Below are 16,304 nucleotides of genomic sequence, written 5' to 3'. Positions count from 1 at the left end.
AAGGGGATTAATAAAGTATCAAAAAAAAAAAAATATTATTGATTAATAATCGAGTGTGATGAGTTCAACTGTTGTTTGTGAGAGTCAGTCGTGAATCAGAAACCTTTATGATTTGTTAGGGTAACATGTAATACATTCACAAATGCATGATAGTATCATATTTAAAGCGTAATTGTGTAATTTGAAATCTGCTTTGGTTATGGGTTTTTACGGCCAATAAGTGATGCCAATTTTTGGGCCCATATATTTAGCCAATTGCCTCTTGTTTTTTTTCCCTCTCCATTTGATAAAATACAACAAAACACTGCTTAACCTCAGTAACCAGTTAATTATAGTTATTCCAATAAAAAAATAATATATCAACTAAATATTGAATAAACAAAAAGGTAATCAAAAAACGCTGCTAGGCTTAATCAGCATTGTGTGAACTCACTTGGCAATGTCTTGGATGTAACAGACGTCCATTAATTTTTAAAGCTTAAATGAATGATGTCCCCATTAAATGTGACTAAATAACCTCACTGTAATCCATGATCCCAGGGATTGTAACGTGTGGAGGATCTTGTACAGAACCAATCTCGTTGGTATGTTGTTGAATATGAATTAACTTCAGTATTTGAACATGCTCAGTATAAAACACAGCAGTATAGTGAAATCAGTGCAGTAGTGGAATATGATGGTGAAAAAAAAGGTCACATGAGACATGTAATTTGGGTCATGATGAAAATCAATGATCTCAGCCCCGACAACAAGTCACTACACTGCTTTATCATTAACTAGCTGTTTAATAAATTATACACGCATGCGTCCCAGACTGTAGACGAGGAGCAGACTTCACTTCAGTGATATGAAACCCCACTAATGAAACGGGAAATACATGATTTACGTGGTTACAAAGTTAACAAAACTGACCTTTATTGGAGGGAGTGACATGAATGATGGCATAATATGGTCAGAATAAAACCAGACAGGCTGAGACATTTTTGTCTTGTGGAACTCAAGGGGTTTAGGACTCTGCAAATGCTACATAGTTTCCCCCACAAGCTTGTAATTACGTTAATAAAATCCTCTGCTGAAAAGTTTTCTGTTTTTATGACAATAGAGGGGGGAAAAAATTGCAATTGCTATGTGACTTGCCAAAATGCTCACAGCTGGCAAGAAAAACAGACAGAGCAAAGTCACTTTGACTCATGTCCAAGTGTAGGTTATAAATCAAAGCTAAATACCAATTCAGCATGTACGAGGAATAATAAACAGGCCACTATTCATCAGTTTAACTTTGAGCTGCACTGATTCATGCACTTGTTTAAGAATGTATTACCGATAGTGCCAGAAAAGTAGGTACAGATGTGTCTGAACGCAATATGATTTATGTTTCAAAAAATGTATCTATACCAACAGTGGAATCTGTTGTGAAATTTAGATAAGATAACACAATATTTGTTATTTAAAAATCTAAGACTGAAGTTGACAAAGTAAGTCAGCAACAAGACAAAGAGGTACAATTCAATAACACGTAAAACCACCTAAAAATAGTGTTTTGTTCTGATCTATATAGAAAGATATGCCTCTATGTCCTGCTATCGATTATTAGCATCAAGTATTGAGTATTTTGTATTACAGTAATGTACTGCATTTGTTTAATGCGTTATTGTGTGATGAAAAAGCCGTTCTCATGTGTTTTGGTGTCGTTGGATTGATCGAAGGTCGTCATGCTTTTATTGGCCTGGGTTTTGCCGATCGTGGCGATTCATTCGACTTCAACGTTGCTTTACAAGACCATTTTAAGTAAGTTTGCATTTTATTATCCGTGAATGTATTATCTGCAACATTGAAGCTATGTGAGCATCTAGATTCTAAGTCATCTTAGTCATAATTATCCAAAAGTCACGGAATCAGTAGGGACTGGGATTTTTTCAAACTGTAGTAGCAACATCACCAATCCAGTTTAATTCTTAATACCATGTTAAAGTGTAACTATGTGAAAAATATACAGTTATACTAATCTGCTCTCAAACTCTATCTGTGAAGGTGGGTAAAGCAAGAAGGGGAGCTTGCAAAAATGGAAGCTTGTGAGAGCGCGGCACCCAAACTGGACCTGAGCTTCAAAGAGGGGCAGACGATCAAGATCAACATTGGGGTGAGAGATATCGCCATCAATTTATCCATTGTTGAAGTCATTTCCAACCTTTTTGATAATTGACTTCGGTTTGAGTGTTTTTTTTATATATATGTGTGTGTGTATATATATATGTATGTATGTGTGTGTGTGTATATATATATAGTGATATATATATATGTGTACATATATATATATATATATATATATATATATATAGTTTTTCAGCTGCATAAATGTGAATATTCTGGTTTGTTTGCTCATTAAAACAGAATAATTTTAGTCCCCAAAGAATGAAACAATTCATCGAGAAGATAATCGCAGCCCTGTTAACGATAATGAAATTTAACTTGAAATCACCTGTGATTTCTGTCGGCCACAGAACATCAAGAAGAAGGAAACGGTCGGTGCCAAACCACGGCCGATGGGTGGAGGTCTTCTCCCACCTCCACCCGGAGCAAAGGCTGGAGGCGTCATACCGCCTCCTGGAGGACAGCAGACAGTCCCAGCTGTTCACAGTAACACTGGTGAACACCCTGTTGTTGTTGTTGTTTTTTAAATATCTGATCAAATGTGTGAGGTAAACATCATTAATGCTTTCCATCATTGTCTTTCTCCAAACACCAGCCTCCCTCTTAGACTTTGGTTCCCATCCACCTGCAGCCCTGCCTAGTTCTGACATGTGGGGAGACTTCACATCTGCCGGTTCCAAGTAAGTTTTTGTTTAGTAATCCATCTCATCTGTCATCTTATCATGTTTGTATTAAAGCTGCTGTGCATCATTTGTTGTTTGTTATTGACAATGATATTATTCTGCCTGTGTTTGGTCTTCTTGAACAGAAATGATGTTACATTATTTGTTTGCTATGTTCCATCATTTGGGCTCTGTCAAGCAGTACTATCAGACCCTGACCGAAGGAGTGTTTGTGTGTATATAGCAGCAGCACAGGGGCAGGAGAGGCAGGAAGTGTTTATCCTGTTAAACTGCTGAACAACTGTTTTTTTTTTGTTTTTTTTTGAGCCGTAGAATTCACATCTGAAACTTTCCATGAGCTTAGTTTGTGTTTTCAGTCATAATCGAACCCAGGGTCTGCAACCTGTGGAGCCACGAAACCTATTTGACCCATAAAATTAAGATAATTTTGTGAAGAGTTTTTTTTTTTCATGCAGATATAATATATACTCTATATAAACAAACGATACTTTGTTCCATTTAGGAAATTTAGCAACTACAAAGTACAAAAACTATGTTCGTTTATACCCAACCTCTTATAAAGTGGAGACAAAAAAATAAGATACGGATTTATGTTGACTGTCCTTCCACTGTTTGTGGAAAAGTAATGAAATTTAAAGTAAATGTGAAATTCTTCATGTACACTTTACTTCATTTAAGCGTCAAAGCTAAAGGGAGCCACTGCAGAGGGGCAGAAGAGCCACATGCTCTAAAATACTAGTGTAATGTGGCTGTTTTTCCTCCGTCTGTCTGTGACATAAAACAGAACATTTCCTGTGTGCGGCACAGGAAATGTGACATGAAATCCAAGCGTCATTATACTAAGAAACACACAGAGTCTAGTGGAGCTGATAAGTGGAAATACGAGAACTCATTTGACAATCGTTTGGCTCTAACAGACATTTGTCTGTTTACTGAAGTTATGCACGAACAGCTTAAAGGTAGGGTTGCAGATCCAGGAAAAACTGTCCAAGCAGGCTCAAAAGTCCAGACTTCCCTCCAAAGCTCCGCCTCCAGAGCACAGGAACATGTAACAAACACAGATTCACGAGAATCGACATTTTTCGACATTTTTCATTTTTGTGACAATGCATTAATTGATAAATTGGTTACAATCCCAGTGTGAAGAGGATTTTACTCCCTAACTTAACCTTTTTAAATGTTGCACACTTTGTTAGACTTGAGTCTTCCCTCACTACGTCTGTCATTGTCGTCCTCCACAGCTCCAGTACAGATGCTGAGAAACCAGGATGGGTGCAGTTTAGCTGAGTTGTGAGGAAAATGTGCGCACACTTGGGTTCCATACATTCCGTGGACCGGACCATTGTGGCGGAAAAGAAGCTAAAAGAGAGAGAGAGGAACTGTTAGTATAAGAACTTGACTGGCTCACTCACTGCACTTGATAAACATAGCCAGCTGACCAACACACTCTGAAGGAACAAACACAGCAATGTACATATATATAATTTTTTTTGGGGGTTTCTTCCCACTTTTGCTATGCAGTGAGATCTGTCAGGTCACCACTCATCTCATAGCTCTCTGCAAATGTGAGCGTTACTGGTGGTTGAAGGAAAACACACTCACAGGTAACAGCGCCTGTCCGTTCATTGCCTTAAATCACGAACATGTGATCACGTCCCTCTCCGTCGTTACACCTCCATCATCTCAGAGTTCTCTTTCTGCGTTTTAGTTTTCTTTATCATGTGGTTCACCGTAGTGAAGTATCCACGTTTTTGTGAAGCTATGTTTGTTTGTTTTCTGGTTACTCCTCCATCTAGATCTTATGTTTGCCTTTGGTTAGTTTTACAATGTAAAGTAAAAAGTTCTTAAGCCCACGTCACAAAATACAGAGACAGAACGTTTTAATCACAGCGTGGGAATTAAGTCGCGATCGCCATTTTCACATCGTCATCCATTTTTTCTCGTTCATGTTTCAAGTTTGAAAATGCTTTGTCTTTTTGTGTTTTCGTCTTCGTGTCTTCTGCTTGTATGTTCCTCTTTTTTTTTTTAAATGTGCCTTTTACCAAATTGAGTTTTCCTAATTTCGCTACGAATATTTGATTAAGTGCCTTTCTGACAAAGAAAAAGATCTAAAAATTTATAAAAAATGCAAGCCCGTGTTTTCTTGTAAATAAACTCTATATTTCAGTGGCTGTTTCCTCTGTGTTACCGTTTGGTCCAAACCTGGAATTGATGATGTTCTGGAATGTCTCGATTTGTCCAAAAACCAAAATGACTCAGTTTGAACAATTTCTTTGTCAAATGCAGCAAAAAAGCAAAGGAAATATTCACATTTAAGAAGCTGAAACAATCAGAAATCTTGGTTTAATCATGAAAAAAGCTTCAATCTGATTCATTGATTATCAAAATAGTTGACGATTATTAATTAAGTAATTGATTAATTGTTTCAGCTGTAGTCTACATGTAGAAAAAGCTGTGAAATGTCCCCTTCTTTTTTTTTTGCATTTCCACAAATAAGTCAAACGTTTCACAAAAACCAGAAACAGTGTTTTAATTTAAAGAATCTACAGCTTCTCGGGGACAATCCAGTCCACTTTTGACAAGTCTTAAGCAGGTTTAGAGGACAAACCCAGTGAAATGTACATTTTTCTGGATTTATTTCCCCCAATATCACAAATAAAGTAAAAAAAAAAAACAAATAAAAACTTTGTGATATGACTGTATACTCAGATATAGATCATTTTATTTTTAGAAAAGGATTTTAAAATACTTTTTCAACTAATTTTTAATCAGGCAATTCTTCCATTTGTTTTAGTTTTTTAATTAATATGATGTTTACCCAATAATATAAGAGTAAAATTACCTGAGACCAGAGTGTTTTCAGGGTTTTTTAGGGTTTTTTTCCACACTAAATCCACACCGAGTGTGTGCAGTGATGTCTGTCTGTCAGTGGAAGTCCCTCCCCGGAAAAAGCACACGCACATGCAGCAGCAGGAGGAGCAGCGGGAGGAGGAGGAGGCTTGTGATTGTGTGGACGAGACTGGAAACAGCTGATGATTGTAGCTGTGGAATAATAACAACTGCTGTGGACGTGGGTTTCGTCCCCGTGCTCCGCCGATGATGGCTCGAGGTGAGGTTTTGTTGTTAGTATCATTATCACACAGAGGAAGTGTGTTACAGGACCGTGAACGCACCACGGAGAGGATATGTGTGTGTGTGTGTGTGTGTGTCTGTGGTGCGTTTGTTCACACTCGCTATTGCTCTTGTGATATAATGAGGTGATGATGATGATGATGTTTGAAATGCTGCTGCTGCAGTTTAACGTTCACCTTCTTCTTCTTCTCCTCGTGCTTCTGCTCCTCGCGCCTCCTCCAACTCCTGACACAGACTTTTTGAAAACTTGGGCGTGTCCTCGTGTTCTGTCTCACTGTGTTTGGATAAAAGAGGATGTTGGTGAATAAAAGACACATGAAGCTTTTATTAGTGTGAGGAACAAACGAGAACCGAGGAGGAAGCAGATGATGATGATGAGTGACTCGAGGTTTATCTACTTCACCTAACTATCTACCAAACTGTCATTTCAGGTCAAATAAACACAACTAAAGCACTTTTAAGTCATGCAGATCAAGGTTATAATTGTTTTTAAAATGCTAATAATAGCTTTTATTTTTTTTGTAAATGCTTAGTTTTAGTATTTTAGGAGTATTTGCCAGGTGCTAGATGCACAAAAAAGGGTCATAATATGTATTGTGTGTCATTAAAAACCCAACACAAGATGCCGTTTTAAAAGTGTATGAGGGCAGATGATGAACAACCATCTACAAGAAACTAGTGAAGTGCAAACTGTGCATCATGATACGGCTGTGTGAAAGGTAAAAATCACATGAACATAACAACATAAATAATAATGAATAAACCTCATCAAACTAAACTAAAACTAAGCATAATCAAAACTAACTCATTTTCCTGTGTACTGATTAAATGTTAAATCCGATACTTGCCATAGTTAAGGGGCATTTCACGGGTTAAGACTTGGTTTTAGGGTTTTAGGGAATGCCATTTGACAGTGTGTGTGTGTGTGTGTGTGTGTGTCTGGTATTGACACAATGATCCTCTTGTCTGTAACTATGACAATCCAAACACCACGCTGGTGGAGAGCAGACTTATTTGTCTATTTAACGTTGGTATAGTTGAACTTTTACGTGTTTAAACACATTGTTGTTGTCGGATTTTCACTGTGTGAATACTCTCACATTATCTTTATGAATGAAAATATGAAAAAACAAAATAACAATAACCTTCAGTTCAAGGTGTATGATTTGCTGTGATTTATTTGGTCGGTTTTCTTGCTGCCTGGAGTCTGAACCACACATTAAGCAAACTCCATGCTCCACTTACACATAAATGGGAAACGGTCACATAAAATATCACAACCCAGTCCATTTTGGAGCCACACAGTGTGGTCATACTTTAACGTAGAGACGTGGTTGAAACTTTAAACTCGTCACAAGACTTGGAACTTTTCTCACCGAAATCAGAGTTTTGATACCTATTACGATTTTTAAACAATCGCAGCTTAAGTTTAGTTATGTTCAGTTAAGTTTTCAGATTTTTTTTACGTATTGCGTATTGTGTATTGCGCATTATAATCACATACATCTCTAAACAAACTCTTTTCCTCTCCACAATTTCCAACCTACACAGACATTTAGATAAAAATGTTGCCATGGTTGTCGTCTAACCCTGTGTGTTGTTTCCATTCTCATGTGACTTGCAGTTTTTTTTAAAATCACCTAAAAGTGCAGAGACTTCTGCTCAAACCTCCCATTGACTCCCATGTTAATGGAGTCGAGACGAGGGTGATTTTAAAAGTGTCATTTCTCTGTCAATTTATACCCGTTTTTCACAAACTTGGACGTGGGAGCTCCTGAAAGCCTCCTGACGCTCACAAACCAGAAATGTAATCTGTATCACCAATCGTTCTTGAAATACGACAACTTTAAAACATGTTGCTTTCCCTGTTTTTCGTCATTGTGGACAGTTAGAAACAGGTGTTTGGAAGGGGGAGGGGTGATCAGGGAGGGGGAGGGGCTTGTACAGCCAGAGTCTCTGTAAGTTTTAAAGGTTCATTCCACCCAAATGTTACTCCACTGATGCTCCATTACCAGCTCAAGTCCTGCAGCTGATGACATTGGCACCAACAAACAGGCACAATCAAAACTTCACTGTGTAATTTACTAGTTTTAAATACATTTGCATTTTTACAGATTTATAATGAAACTAGTGGGGGGGAGGGTGTTGTTGGCGGCGGCTGCCATGGCAACAAAGCTGTTGCAGCATGCTAACTTGGTAGTGGTCGGTCTGATGCAGAGGTCTCAAACTTAATACACCTGTGTTATGAACATCTTAGATGTTTAAGGTGAAGGTAGATTTAAATGTTTTATTTTTAGCTTAGCAGTGATGTGTGTGTGTGTGTGTGTGTGTGTGTGTGTGTGTGTGGCTGCAGGTTTCTCTGCCAGTGAGTGAGTGAGTGAGAGTGTAGTGAAGGAGGAGGAGGAAGAGGAGGAGGAGGCGTGTATATCTTTAAACCGACTAATCCCGCTGTCCTCAATCTGTGCCTGTGTCTGTTCTGGAGGAGGCGACAGGAGGAGGAGGATCAGTCGCTGCGGCTCCTCTGTGACCAAACTTTGACAGAACAACGACAACAAACAGGTTGAAACGACAGAAAACTTCAGTGGTTTTTGTTTTATTTTCAACCTCAGTCGTTGTTAAACCATGACGACTTTATTCTGGGTTAATCCTTAATCCTGCCACGGCCATGAGTGCTGCGGAACACTCTGGACCCAACTCCAACAAACTGGAGTCGGTGATTCAGGTGAGGTGCTCCCACTCCTCCATCATCATCATCATCATCATGTCCCATGGCTTATTAATGTGCACTGAGTGAAACATTGTTGTGCTTACCTCTGCGCGTGTGTGTGTGTGTGTGTTTGTTTTCATTTTTAACGCGTGAGATGAAATGAAAGTGTCCTGTCACGATTATCTGGACCAAAGTCTTTGCGACTTCTGATATTATTGTGATAATTGTAAAAAAAAATGTTTATTCAGGAACTATTCTTTTATTTTGTGTAATATTAGTCGCATGTTTTGGGTCATGTGAGTTCAATAATAGTTATCGATTAATTGAGTACTTGTTTAGTCTGTAAAATGCTGATCTTTGTTTACCAAACCTGGAAAATGAGGATCTCGTGTTTTGTCTATTATGTTGTTAAATGGAGCAAAGAATCCAGAAAATATTCACATTTAAGTGTGATCATTTAATCCAGTGTCGAAATAGTTGACGATGAATTAAATCCTGGATTAATCACATGGAGACATTTTCTTACGCCACAAAAAATCGACTAAATCTGAGTTGTTGTTGTTGTTTTTAATCTAATGCACAATTTAATTGTATATTTTGTCATTTGGCGTCTTAGTTTTGGAGCACAGTGTTGTGTTTTCAGTTTTGTGTCACTGCTGTTTAAGATCCAGTTGCACTTCATCCAATCTTTTCAGTTCCTGCACTCTGAACTTCATATTTCCTCTCGTCTCTCACGGTTTTCCTACTTGACATGTTAAATGTTCCACTCTCTAAACGTGTGTGTGTGTGTGTGTGTGTTTGTGTTCTCTACACAGAGGCTGGAGGAGAGCGTTTTGTCTGAGGAGAAGAGGTTAACGGTCCGGGGCCCTTCACCCGACGCCCCCCCCACATGTCTGCCAGCACGAGTGCGAGAGATCGTCACAAAGAACCTCAGTGAGAGCTGTGCGTGGCCCTCAGTCCTCAACGTCGCCATCAAATCATCAAGAATTTAAAAAAAAAATGATCTGTCTTTGTTTGCCCTTTAGCGACGGCGGCCATGTCCTCGGTCATGTCCCTGCAGGAGGAGAACCGCGTGCTGCAGGGGGAGCTGGCGAGGCTGGAGGATCTGCTGGCACACAGCAGAGCGGACCGCGACGAGCTCGCCATCAAGTACGGCGCCATCAGTGAGAGGGTAAGGCAACGGCGGCGCGGTGACAAACACCCAGAGGCTCAGACACAGGAAGTGTCACATGTTTACGCACAGACAGGAGCCGCTGTGGCTCTTTCCATTTTTCTTGGCATTTCTTTGTCTTCTTGAGTCTTCTGCTCGTCGCCCAGGTGACGGGGGCTGGAATGAGTTGAAGTAGCATGTTGCCATGGCGTCCGTCACCCTGGGTAACTGTAAACAGGGGCTTCAGTGGAGAGGAAGGAGGTGCAGTGGTGGGTGGGTGAATAGGTGGGCAACACATTTCCTTCTGGGTTGAAGATTACAGAAGGAAACACGCGGGTTTGAAGCCAAAAGACGACTCTGATTAGACTTCTGAATGGTTGTCTGGAGTGATCCCGTCTAGAGCTGAAACAATTAATCGATTAATCAATTATTAATCAATTACTAAATGAACTATTTTGATCATCGATAATCGTTTTCATGATTTAAACAACATTTCTGATAGTTTAAGCTTCTTAAATGTGAATATTTTCTTCATTTCTTTGCTCTGGATAACAAAGAAATCATCAAAAGTTAATCAAAGTTAAAAAATTTTAAGGTCTTCTAATATTTTATGGACCAAACCATTCATCGATTCATCGAGAAAATAATGGACAGATTAATCGCTGATGAATAATCGTTAGTTGCAGCTCTGAATCCCGTCACATGCTGACAGTGCAGATGTGAACGCGCCTGAATGCGACTTCAGACAGAAACACAACATTCCTGAGCACGCACGAATGTCAATCCATCCTCAGGACACATGAGCAGCTGCCTCCTCTGAGACGCTGCAGTTTCACATCATTCTTACACTTGTACATTGAATTAACAGGATTTCTCTCTTTTAAACCCTTCTTTCATGTCTCTACCAGTCGCACAAATGGACTCGTCTCTGTCGTCACACTGGCTAAAAGTAGGATTTTTGTTCTCGTGAACAGACGCCACATCTGTGTGTGTATTTGCATACAGAGTACGGATAAAACATGGAATCACGTATAGTCACAGGAGACGCATCCCAGACAGAGTTCTTGAGGCCGACTCCACACCATGCACTTGTTTCTTATAATCTTTTTATTTGTCTTTTGCTTGTGTTTGAACCGTGTGAATTTGTAATTGAGTGTTGAGTTGTTTAGTATTTGCTGCTGCCTGTCTTGGCCAGGACTCCCTCAGTGGGATTTTCCTGGTTATAAAAGGTAATAAAAGGTAATGCCAGGTCTAAATGAGGCCTCTGATTTAAACCAGGCCCTTGATATAACTCTACTGTAGAAAGTCTTATTACAAATTTAGTATGTACCCATTTTTGAGATGCTCCATAAATTCATTAACTCTATAAATGAAAATATCTACTCATGCAATTGACTTGAATTCAGTTTATTTATCTAATCACACCATTTTTTTACTTATTAAGGCTGAAGATACTTAAGATGTTTTTCATGTTTAAAGGAAACTTAACAAGTGCTATTTTCTTGCTGCACTTGCAGATCATGCAGCTTGAAACAAGTCTTTTTCACCTAATAGTAGTTAGAGTTTCTTGTTTTTACTACTAATTGAATTCCCTGACAATAGGTTTCCTCTCTGGTGCTTTTATGCCTCCACAGCACGTCTGATTTATGTGATACAAGATGTCACAAGAGGGTGACTTGGTGGTCAAAGGTCAAGGCCACGGTAGAGACAGACGCCCGTGTGGCGTTCATTCTGAAAATAGACACTGGAAATAAATGAAATGTTTAATTACCACGAGAATAATAATGGTGCAATGAAAACAATGCATCTTTGTGTGTAATTACACATAGTTAAACCTTAAACCTCCTGAACTGATGGAACCAACGTTCCGTCTCAAACATCGCCCTCACCTCTCATTTCTGTTCAAACCCACAGCTGGAGCAGTCGCTACGCTTTGACACCGCAGACGGGGACCAGGACTCGCCGGAGTCTCGCAGCCTGGCTCAGCAGAACGTGGATCTCCGTAGGCGGCTGGAAGAGGAGCAAGCCGCCTACAAGCGGAAACTCACCGCGTACCAGGAGGGTCAGCAGAGGCAGGCGCAGCTCGTGCAGAAGCTGCAGGCCAAGGTGGGACTCTGTTGTACTTTATATATCTATATATATATATGTACACATATGTAGCTACATACTGTGTGTCTGTGCTGCTTCTGCAGGTGCTTCAGTACAAAAAGAAGTGTGTGGATGTGGAGCAGATGCTGCAGGAGAAGTCGTCTGAACTGGAGAAACACAGGCCGGGAACATCGAACGGTCGCCATCAGGAAGAGACGAGCAGCAACCTGGAGGACGCTCTGATCCGTCTGGAGGAAGAACAACAGAGGTGAAAAAACAACATCCATTTTTCAGTTTTCTCCCCCAGCTTGACCCCGACGCCGTCGACCACAGTTAAGATGTCTGTGTGTCTCTTGTGGGTTTTCAGGAGCAGCAGCTTGTCTGCAGTGAATGCGATGCTCAGGGAGCAGTTGGAGCAGGCGGGTCTGGCCAACGAGGCTCTCAGCCAGGACATCCGCAGGCTCACCGCTGACTGGACAAAAGCCAGAGAGGAGCTGGAGCAGAAGGAGTCTGACTGGAGGCGAGAAGAAGAGGTGAGAGGAGGACGTTTACATTTGACATGTTTTGCTGTTTTGTAAATTTTTGTAAATGAAAAACTGTAGCGTCTGACTTTAAAAAGATATAAATGAATGTTGTCAGTGACACGAAAATGCCAAGAAGCGCCCGCGACAACCTTTAGAAGTGGATTCTACTGCTCAAAATAAACCTGGCTGTGAAATAGTGGTGCGCTACTGATTTTGGCTTTTGAATGAATCATTTTAATGAACGTGATTGTTCGCTATTGAAAATCAAGCGTGCCGTAAACAACCGTCTGACTATTTGCCGACATGTGCTGCTCACAGCTGCTGCTGTTCCTGCACCGTGCGGCTCAAAGACTCCGGGATGCAGTGAGAATGAGTAACATATCGTCATTAGACAAAACATACGTAACAACACGTTATTTATACTGTATATATGCAAGTCTGTACTGAGTATATTCGGCAAACTGTCTATAATGTACATTCTACATTCTATTTTAAATATTTTGTATAGTCTTAGAGGTGAATATCTTTATATATTGTAAATTTTTCTGGTCATGCATGTTTATTATTTATTATCTTTATCTTTACTATCTTTGCTGCTGTAACAATGTCAATTTCCCCACTGCGGGACAAATAAAGGACTTATCTTATCTTAAAAAGTGAATTTAAGGTAGTTTATATGTTGTTTTATCTCCATTCTTTCTCTCAGTCTTTCCACAGTTACTTCAGCAGTGAGCACAGTCGTTTGCTGATGCTATGGCGACAGGTGGTCGGGTTCAGGAGGCATATCTGTGAACTGAAGAGCGCCACCGAGAGGTCATTTGTAAACTACACATTGTTTGTTTGAAAAGCTGCTTATTTACATTGTTTAACGTTTTCCTCCTCCCTCTCCTCCCTCTCCTCCCTCCCTTTCTTTTTAAATTCCAGAGACTTGTCAGAAATGCGCAACGAGCTGTCTCGCGTGTCCCACTCCGCTCAGGTGTCGTGTGCAAGTCTGTCCACCGCGCTGCACAGCCGCGAGGGAGGAGCGGCGCTGGTTCTGGAGCGGGAGAAAGCTCTGAGGGTTCAGCTGGAGCAGCAGCTGAGGGAGCGGGTGACGGAGATGATGAGACTTCAGGCCACGACAGACACGGAGAGAAGTGAGCTCAGTGCCAGGTTAGTGAGTGTCAAAAGTCCCACTCATTGTCTTTATTGTCTCCTGGAACAATGGCAGGTGATTTGTGCTTTCATGGTCTAAAACTCGCAGTTCAGTCACCGTGATGAACCTTGTTAGAAGTTGGAGGTACACACAATGATTTCTCGTTTTTAACCACCAGGTTATCGGATTCAGTGCGAGAGGGCGAGAGACTAAAGGGCCAAATGGAAGAGCAGGAGAGAGAAAGTGCAGCACTGATGAGAAGGCTTGAGGTGAGAGGTCATAAAGGCCGTGAAACCCGCTCACTCGCTTTAATCCTACTCTTTAATGTGGAACGTGTGCTTAATTACTCTGGTTTCCCTGCAGGAGCAGAGCGGCAGCGATGAGACGGTTGCAATACGAGCGATATGAGTTCACTTTGTATTTTTTACTATTTAATAGTGACATATACACATTTAGCTCACATGTGAGATTAATGCGGTTGTGTTTTTTTCTTTAAAATAAAAGACTGCAGGTCCCAGAGATCCTCATTTTTGATGGGAGCTGAGGAGAAAACAAAAATCCGCTTTTATCTGTATATCATCGGATTCTTTTTTTAACATCCACTCCCTCCACTCCCTCTCTTTATGTCATCCACATCACTTCACAAACTGCTTGGAAACGACTCCAAACACATGTTAGTGATATGAAAAGTGTGTAAGCGTAAGCACATGTGGGCGACATATGAGATATATGACGTATTATGGTGGAAAAACAAAACCACCCTCTGCTGCTCAGATGGTTAAAATGGAGACCAGAGCTCTGTTTGTCCAGGACGGTTCTGGTTCACAGTGAAACTCTGCCCTCTGCTGGACAAACACTCTCATTCACCTGGTTTGTGCTCTGTGCTCGACTCGAATGCTCGAATGTCTTAGTGTGGCAAAAGCACTGTTAGTGGCCACAGAGAAGAACTGCACAGTATACAAAACAATGGTAGGTACTCTCAGTTTAGCATTTATAAGCAGTAAATAAACATGTATCAGGACAATGTAATAAAACATGTCTTCACCTAAAAACATCCATTTAAACATTTGCAGCTTTTTTTGTTTTGTTTGTTTTGGGCTGAATGTGACCTTTCACCCCAAAGGCCACAGAGACCAGCGTGTCCCTGAGCTGTGTGAGTCAATTGGCCAAAGATGCTGACTCATCTTTCTTAAACACACACAAAACAGACACACACTTGCACAGCTATCTTAGTAAGGACACATTCCATAGCCCCTTAGCCCAACCTTAACCAAGTCAACTAAATACCTAACCCTTAACCTAAGTCTACTCCAAAGTCTTAACTCATAAATAGTCCCCTTTAAAATGTGACAGGAAGTGAGGACTATCCACATGTTTTATAAGTTGGTCCTCATAAAGATACACACACACACACAATCCTTGACAAAACTATGGATCATTTGCAAACATGACTCCTTTGGGATTTACACTTATCAGCCACTTTATTAGGTACTCCTAGTCACATGGCAGCAACATCGTCCGGGTGACCTGCTGACGTTCAAACTGAGCATCGGAATGGGGAAGAAAGGTCATTTGAGAGACTTTGAGCATGGTGTGGTTGTTGGTGTCAGATGTGCTGGTCTGAGTACTTCAGGAAGTGCTGATTTAGTGGGATTTCGCCCCCCCGCACACCATCTCTAGAGTTTACAGAAAAAGAGCAAATATCCAGTGCGCAGCAGTTAACTAGCGTCACTGACGCCAACCACATGGCCGCAGACCGTCTCTGAACGTGCAACACAGAAGGCCCCACGGTGAGTGTCACTCCTGCCACTTCCCGTGTACCTAATAAAGTGGCAGGTGAGTGCATTACGGCCCTACCTTCAATAGAAAGAGTTTAAGAGATGACATCACAAAGCTCTGGTCGCAGTCTGCGTTCGCTGACCGACTCTAATGAACGAGAATGTGTGTATATCCGGCAGATAATGCAGTGTGAATGATGCCAAGTGCTCATGCTCATGCTGCTGCTTCATGTCATCAACCTTTACACAGATCAAACATAGAGATCCACTACTGCTGTTGCTACAGCAACCCGTAGTTCAAAGGCAGAAGAGCATGGCGTCCGTTTCCTTTGATTTTCACTCAATATACACACAATATTTCCAAAAAGTGTGAGGAATTTCAGGACGCTGCATTCAACCATAGACGTCCTCATTTAATTTAATTTAATTTAATTTAATTTAATTTAATTTAATTTAATTGCATGAACAAAAAAAACTCCACATAAATTGACCTTAGACATTGCCCTTACAATTGTATGTAAAGGGAAGAAAAGTACGATTTCAGAGTGTTGTTTATCCTTGAAACATGCAAAGTGAGAGCCAAAGTAAACTGATGGCATGGAATTGTGTATGTGTCTCTGTGTTTTGACACGTCAAATAATGAGTGACTATAATTCAGGGTAATATTAAAATAAATATATAATGCTGGATTTTTAAATTTTCACATATTCAGGCTTTAAAAAGCTGTTTTTTTCATCTTATATGTTGTTGAGTCAAAGTTAGGATTCATTTTATATGACATTTTTAGTAGTGATATAAAGTAGCAATAATTGTGCAGAAGTCCCAAAATAGACAATTTTTATTTTATTTTTGTTCATAAAAACGATAAAAAGTGAACTTTGAACTGTGACACATTTCCAAATTTCACAAATTCAATCCAATTTTAAACATTATTAGTACCTTTTTGCTCAGGTGTG

The 16,304-nt window shown here is 40.2% G+C and overlaps 2 protein-coding genes across 2 annotated transcripts; both read left to right on the top strand.

The window, feature by feature from the left end:
• The first annotated feature begins 1,627 nt into the window (after positions 1-1,627).
• Positions 1,628-5,000, top strand: LOC122772363 (adaptin ear-binding coat-associated protein 2-like). The gene is made up of 5 exons (XM_044030363.1): positions 1,628-1,788; positions 2,032-2,140; positions 2,502-2,646; positions 2,747-2,831; positions 4,076-5,000. Exons 1-5 carry the CDS (start codon positions 1,676-1,678, stop codon positions 4,119-4,121), a joined length of 498 nt encoding a protein of 165 aa, XP_043886298.1. The 5' UTR covers positions 1,628-1,675; the 3' UTR covers positions 4,122-5,000.
• A 3,378-nt stretch (positions 5,001-8,378) lies between these two features.
• On the top strand, positions 8,379-13,978 carry LOC122772602 (rootletin-like). The gene is made up of 10 exons (XM_044030784.1): positions 8,379-8,688; positions 9,489-9,615; positions 9,699-9,844; positions 11,738-11,929; positions 12,016-12,179; positions 12,279-12,444; positions 13,142-13,248; positions 13,360-13,587; positions 13,749-13,839; positions 13,934-13,978. The coding sequence occupies exons 1-10, from the start codon at positions 8,632-8,634 to the stop codon at positions 13,976-13,978; spliced, it is 1,323 nt and encodes a 440-aa protein (XP_043886719.1). The 5' UTR covers positions 8,379-8,631.
• The last annotated feature ends 2,326 nt before the right edge of the window (positions 13,979-16,304 follow it).

This window comes from Solea senegalensis, linkage group LG7 (assembly GCF_019176455.1).
Source record: "Solea senegalensis isolate Sse05_10M linkage group LG7, IFAPA_SoseM_1, whole genome shotgun sequence".
In the NCBI taxonomy this organism is placed as follows: domain Eukaryota; kingdom Metazoa; phylum Chordata; class Actinopteri; order Pleuronectiformes; family Soleidae; genus Solea; species Solea senegalensis.
The sequence above is the reverse complement of the archived record's forward strand: the minus strand, read 5'-3'. Positions and strand labels throughout refer to the sequence as shown.

What these genes read in the sequence shown, in the direction of transcription:
- LOC122772363 (XM_044030363.1), top strand. Translation starts at nt 1,676, where the DNA reads ATGTGTTTTGGTGTCGTTGGATTGATCGAAGGTCGTCATGCTTTTATT. An exon ending in CGATCAAGATCAACATTGGG is followed by an intron (nt 2,141 to 2,501) that starts GTGAGAGATATC and finishes TGTCGGCCACAG; the next exon opens with AACATCAAGAAGAAGGAAAC. An exon ending in AGCTGTTCACAGTAACACTG is followed by an intron (nt 2,647 to 2,746) that starts GTGAACACCCTG and finishes TCCAAACACCAG; the next exon opens with CCTCCCTCTTAGACTTTGGT.
- LOC122772602 (XM_044030784.1), top strand. Translation starts at nt 8,632, where the DNA reads ATGAGTGCTGCGGAACACTCTGGACCCAACTCCAACAAACTGGAGTCG. An exon ending in CTGGAGGAAGAACAACAGAG is followed by an intron (nt 12,180 to 12,278) that starts GTGAAAAAACAA and finishes GTGGGTTTTCAG; the next exon opens with GAGCAGCAGCTTGTCTGCAG. An exon ending in CACTGATGAGAAGGCTTGAG is followed by an intron (nt 13,840 to 13,933) that starts GTGAGAGGTCAT and finishes GTTTCCCTGCAG; the next exon opens with GAGCAGAGCGGCAGCGATGA.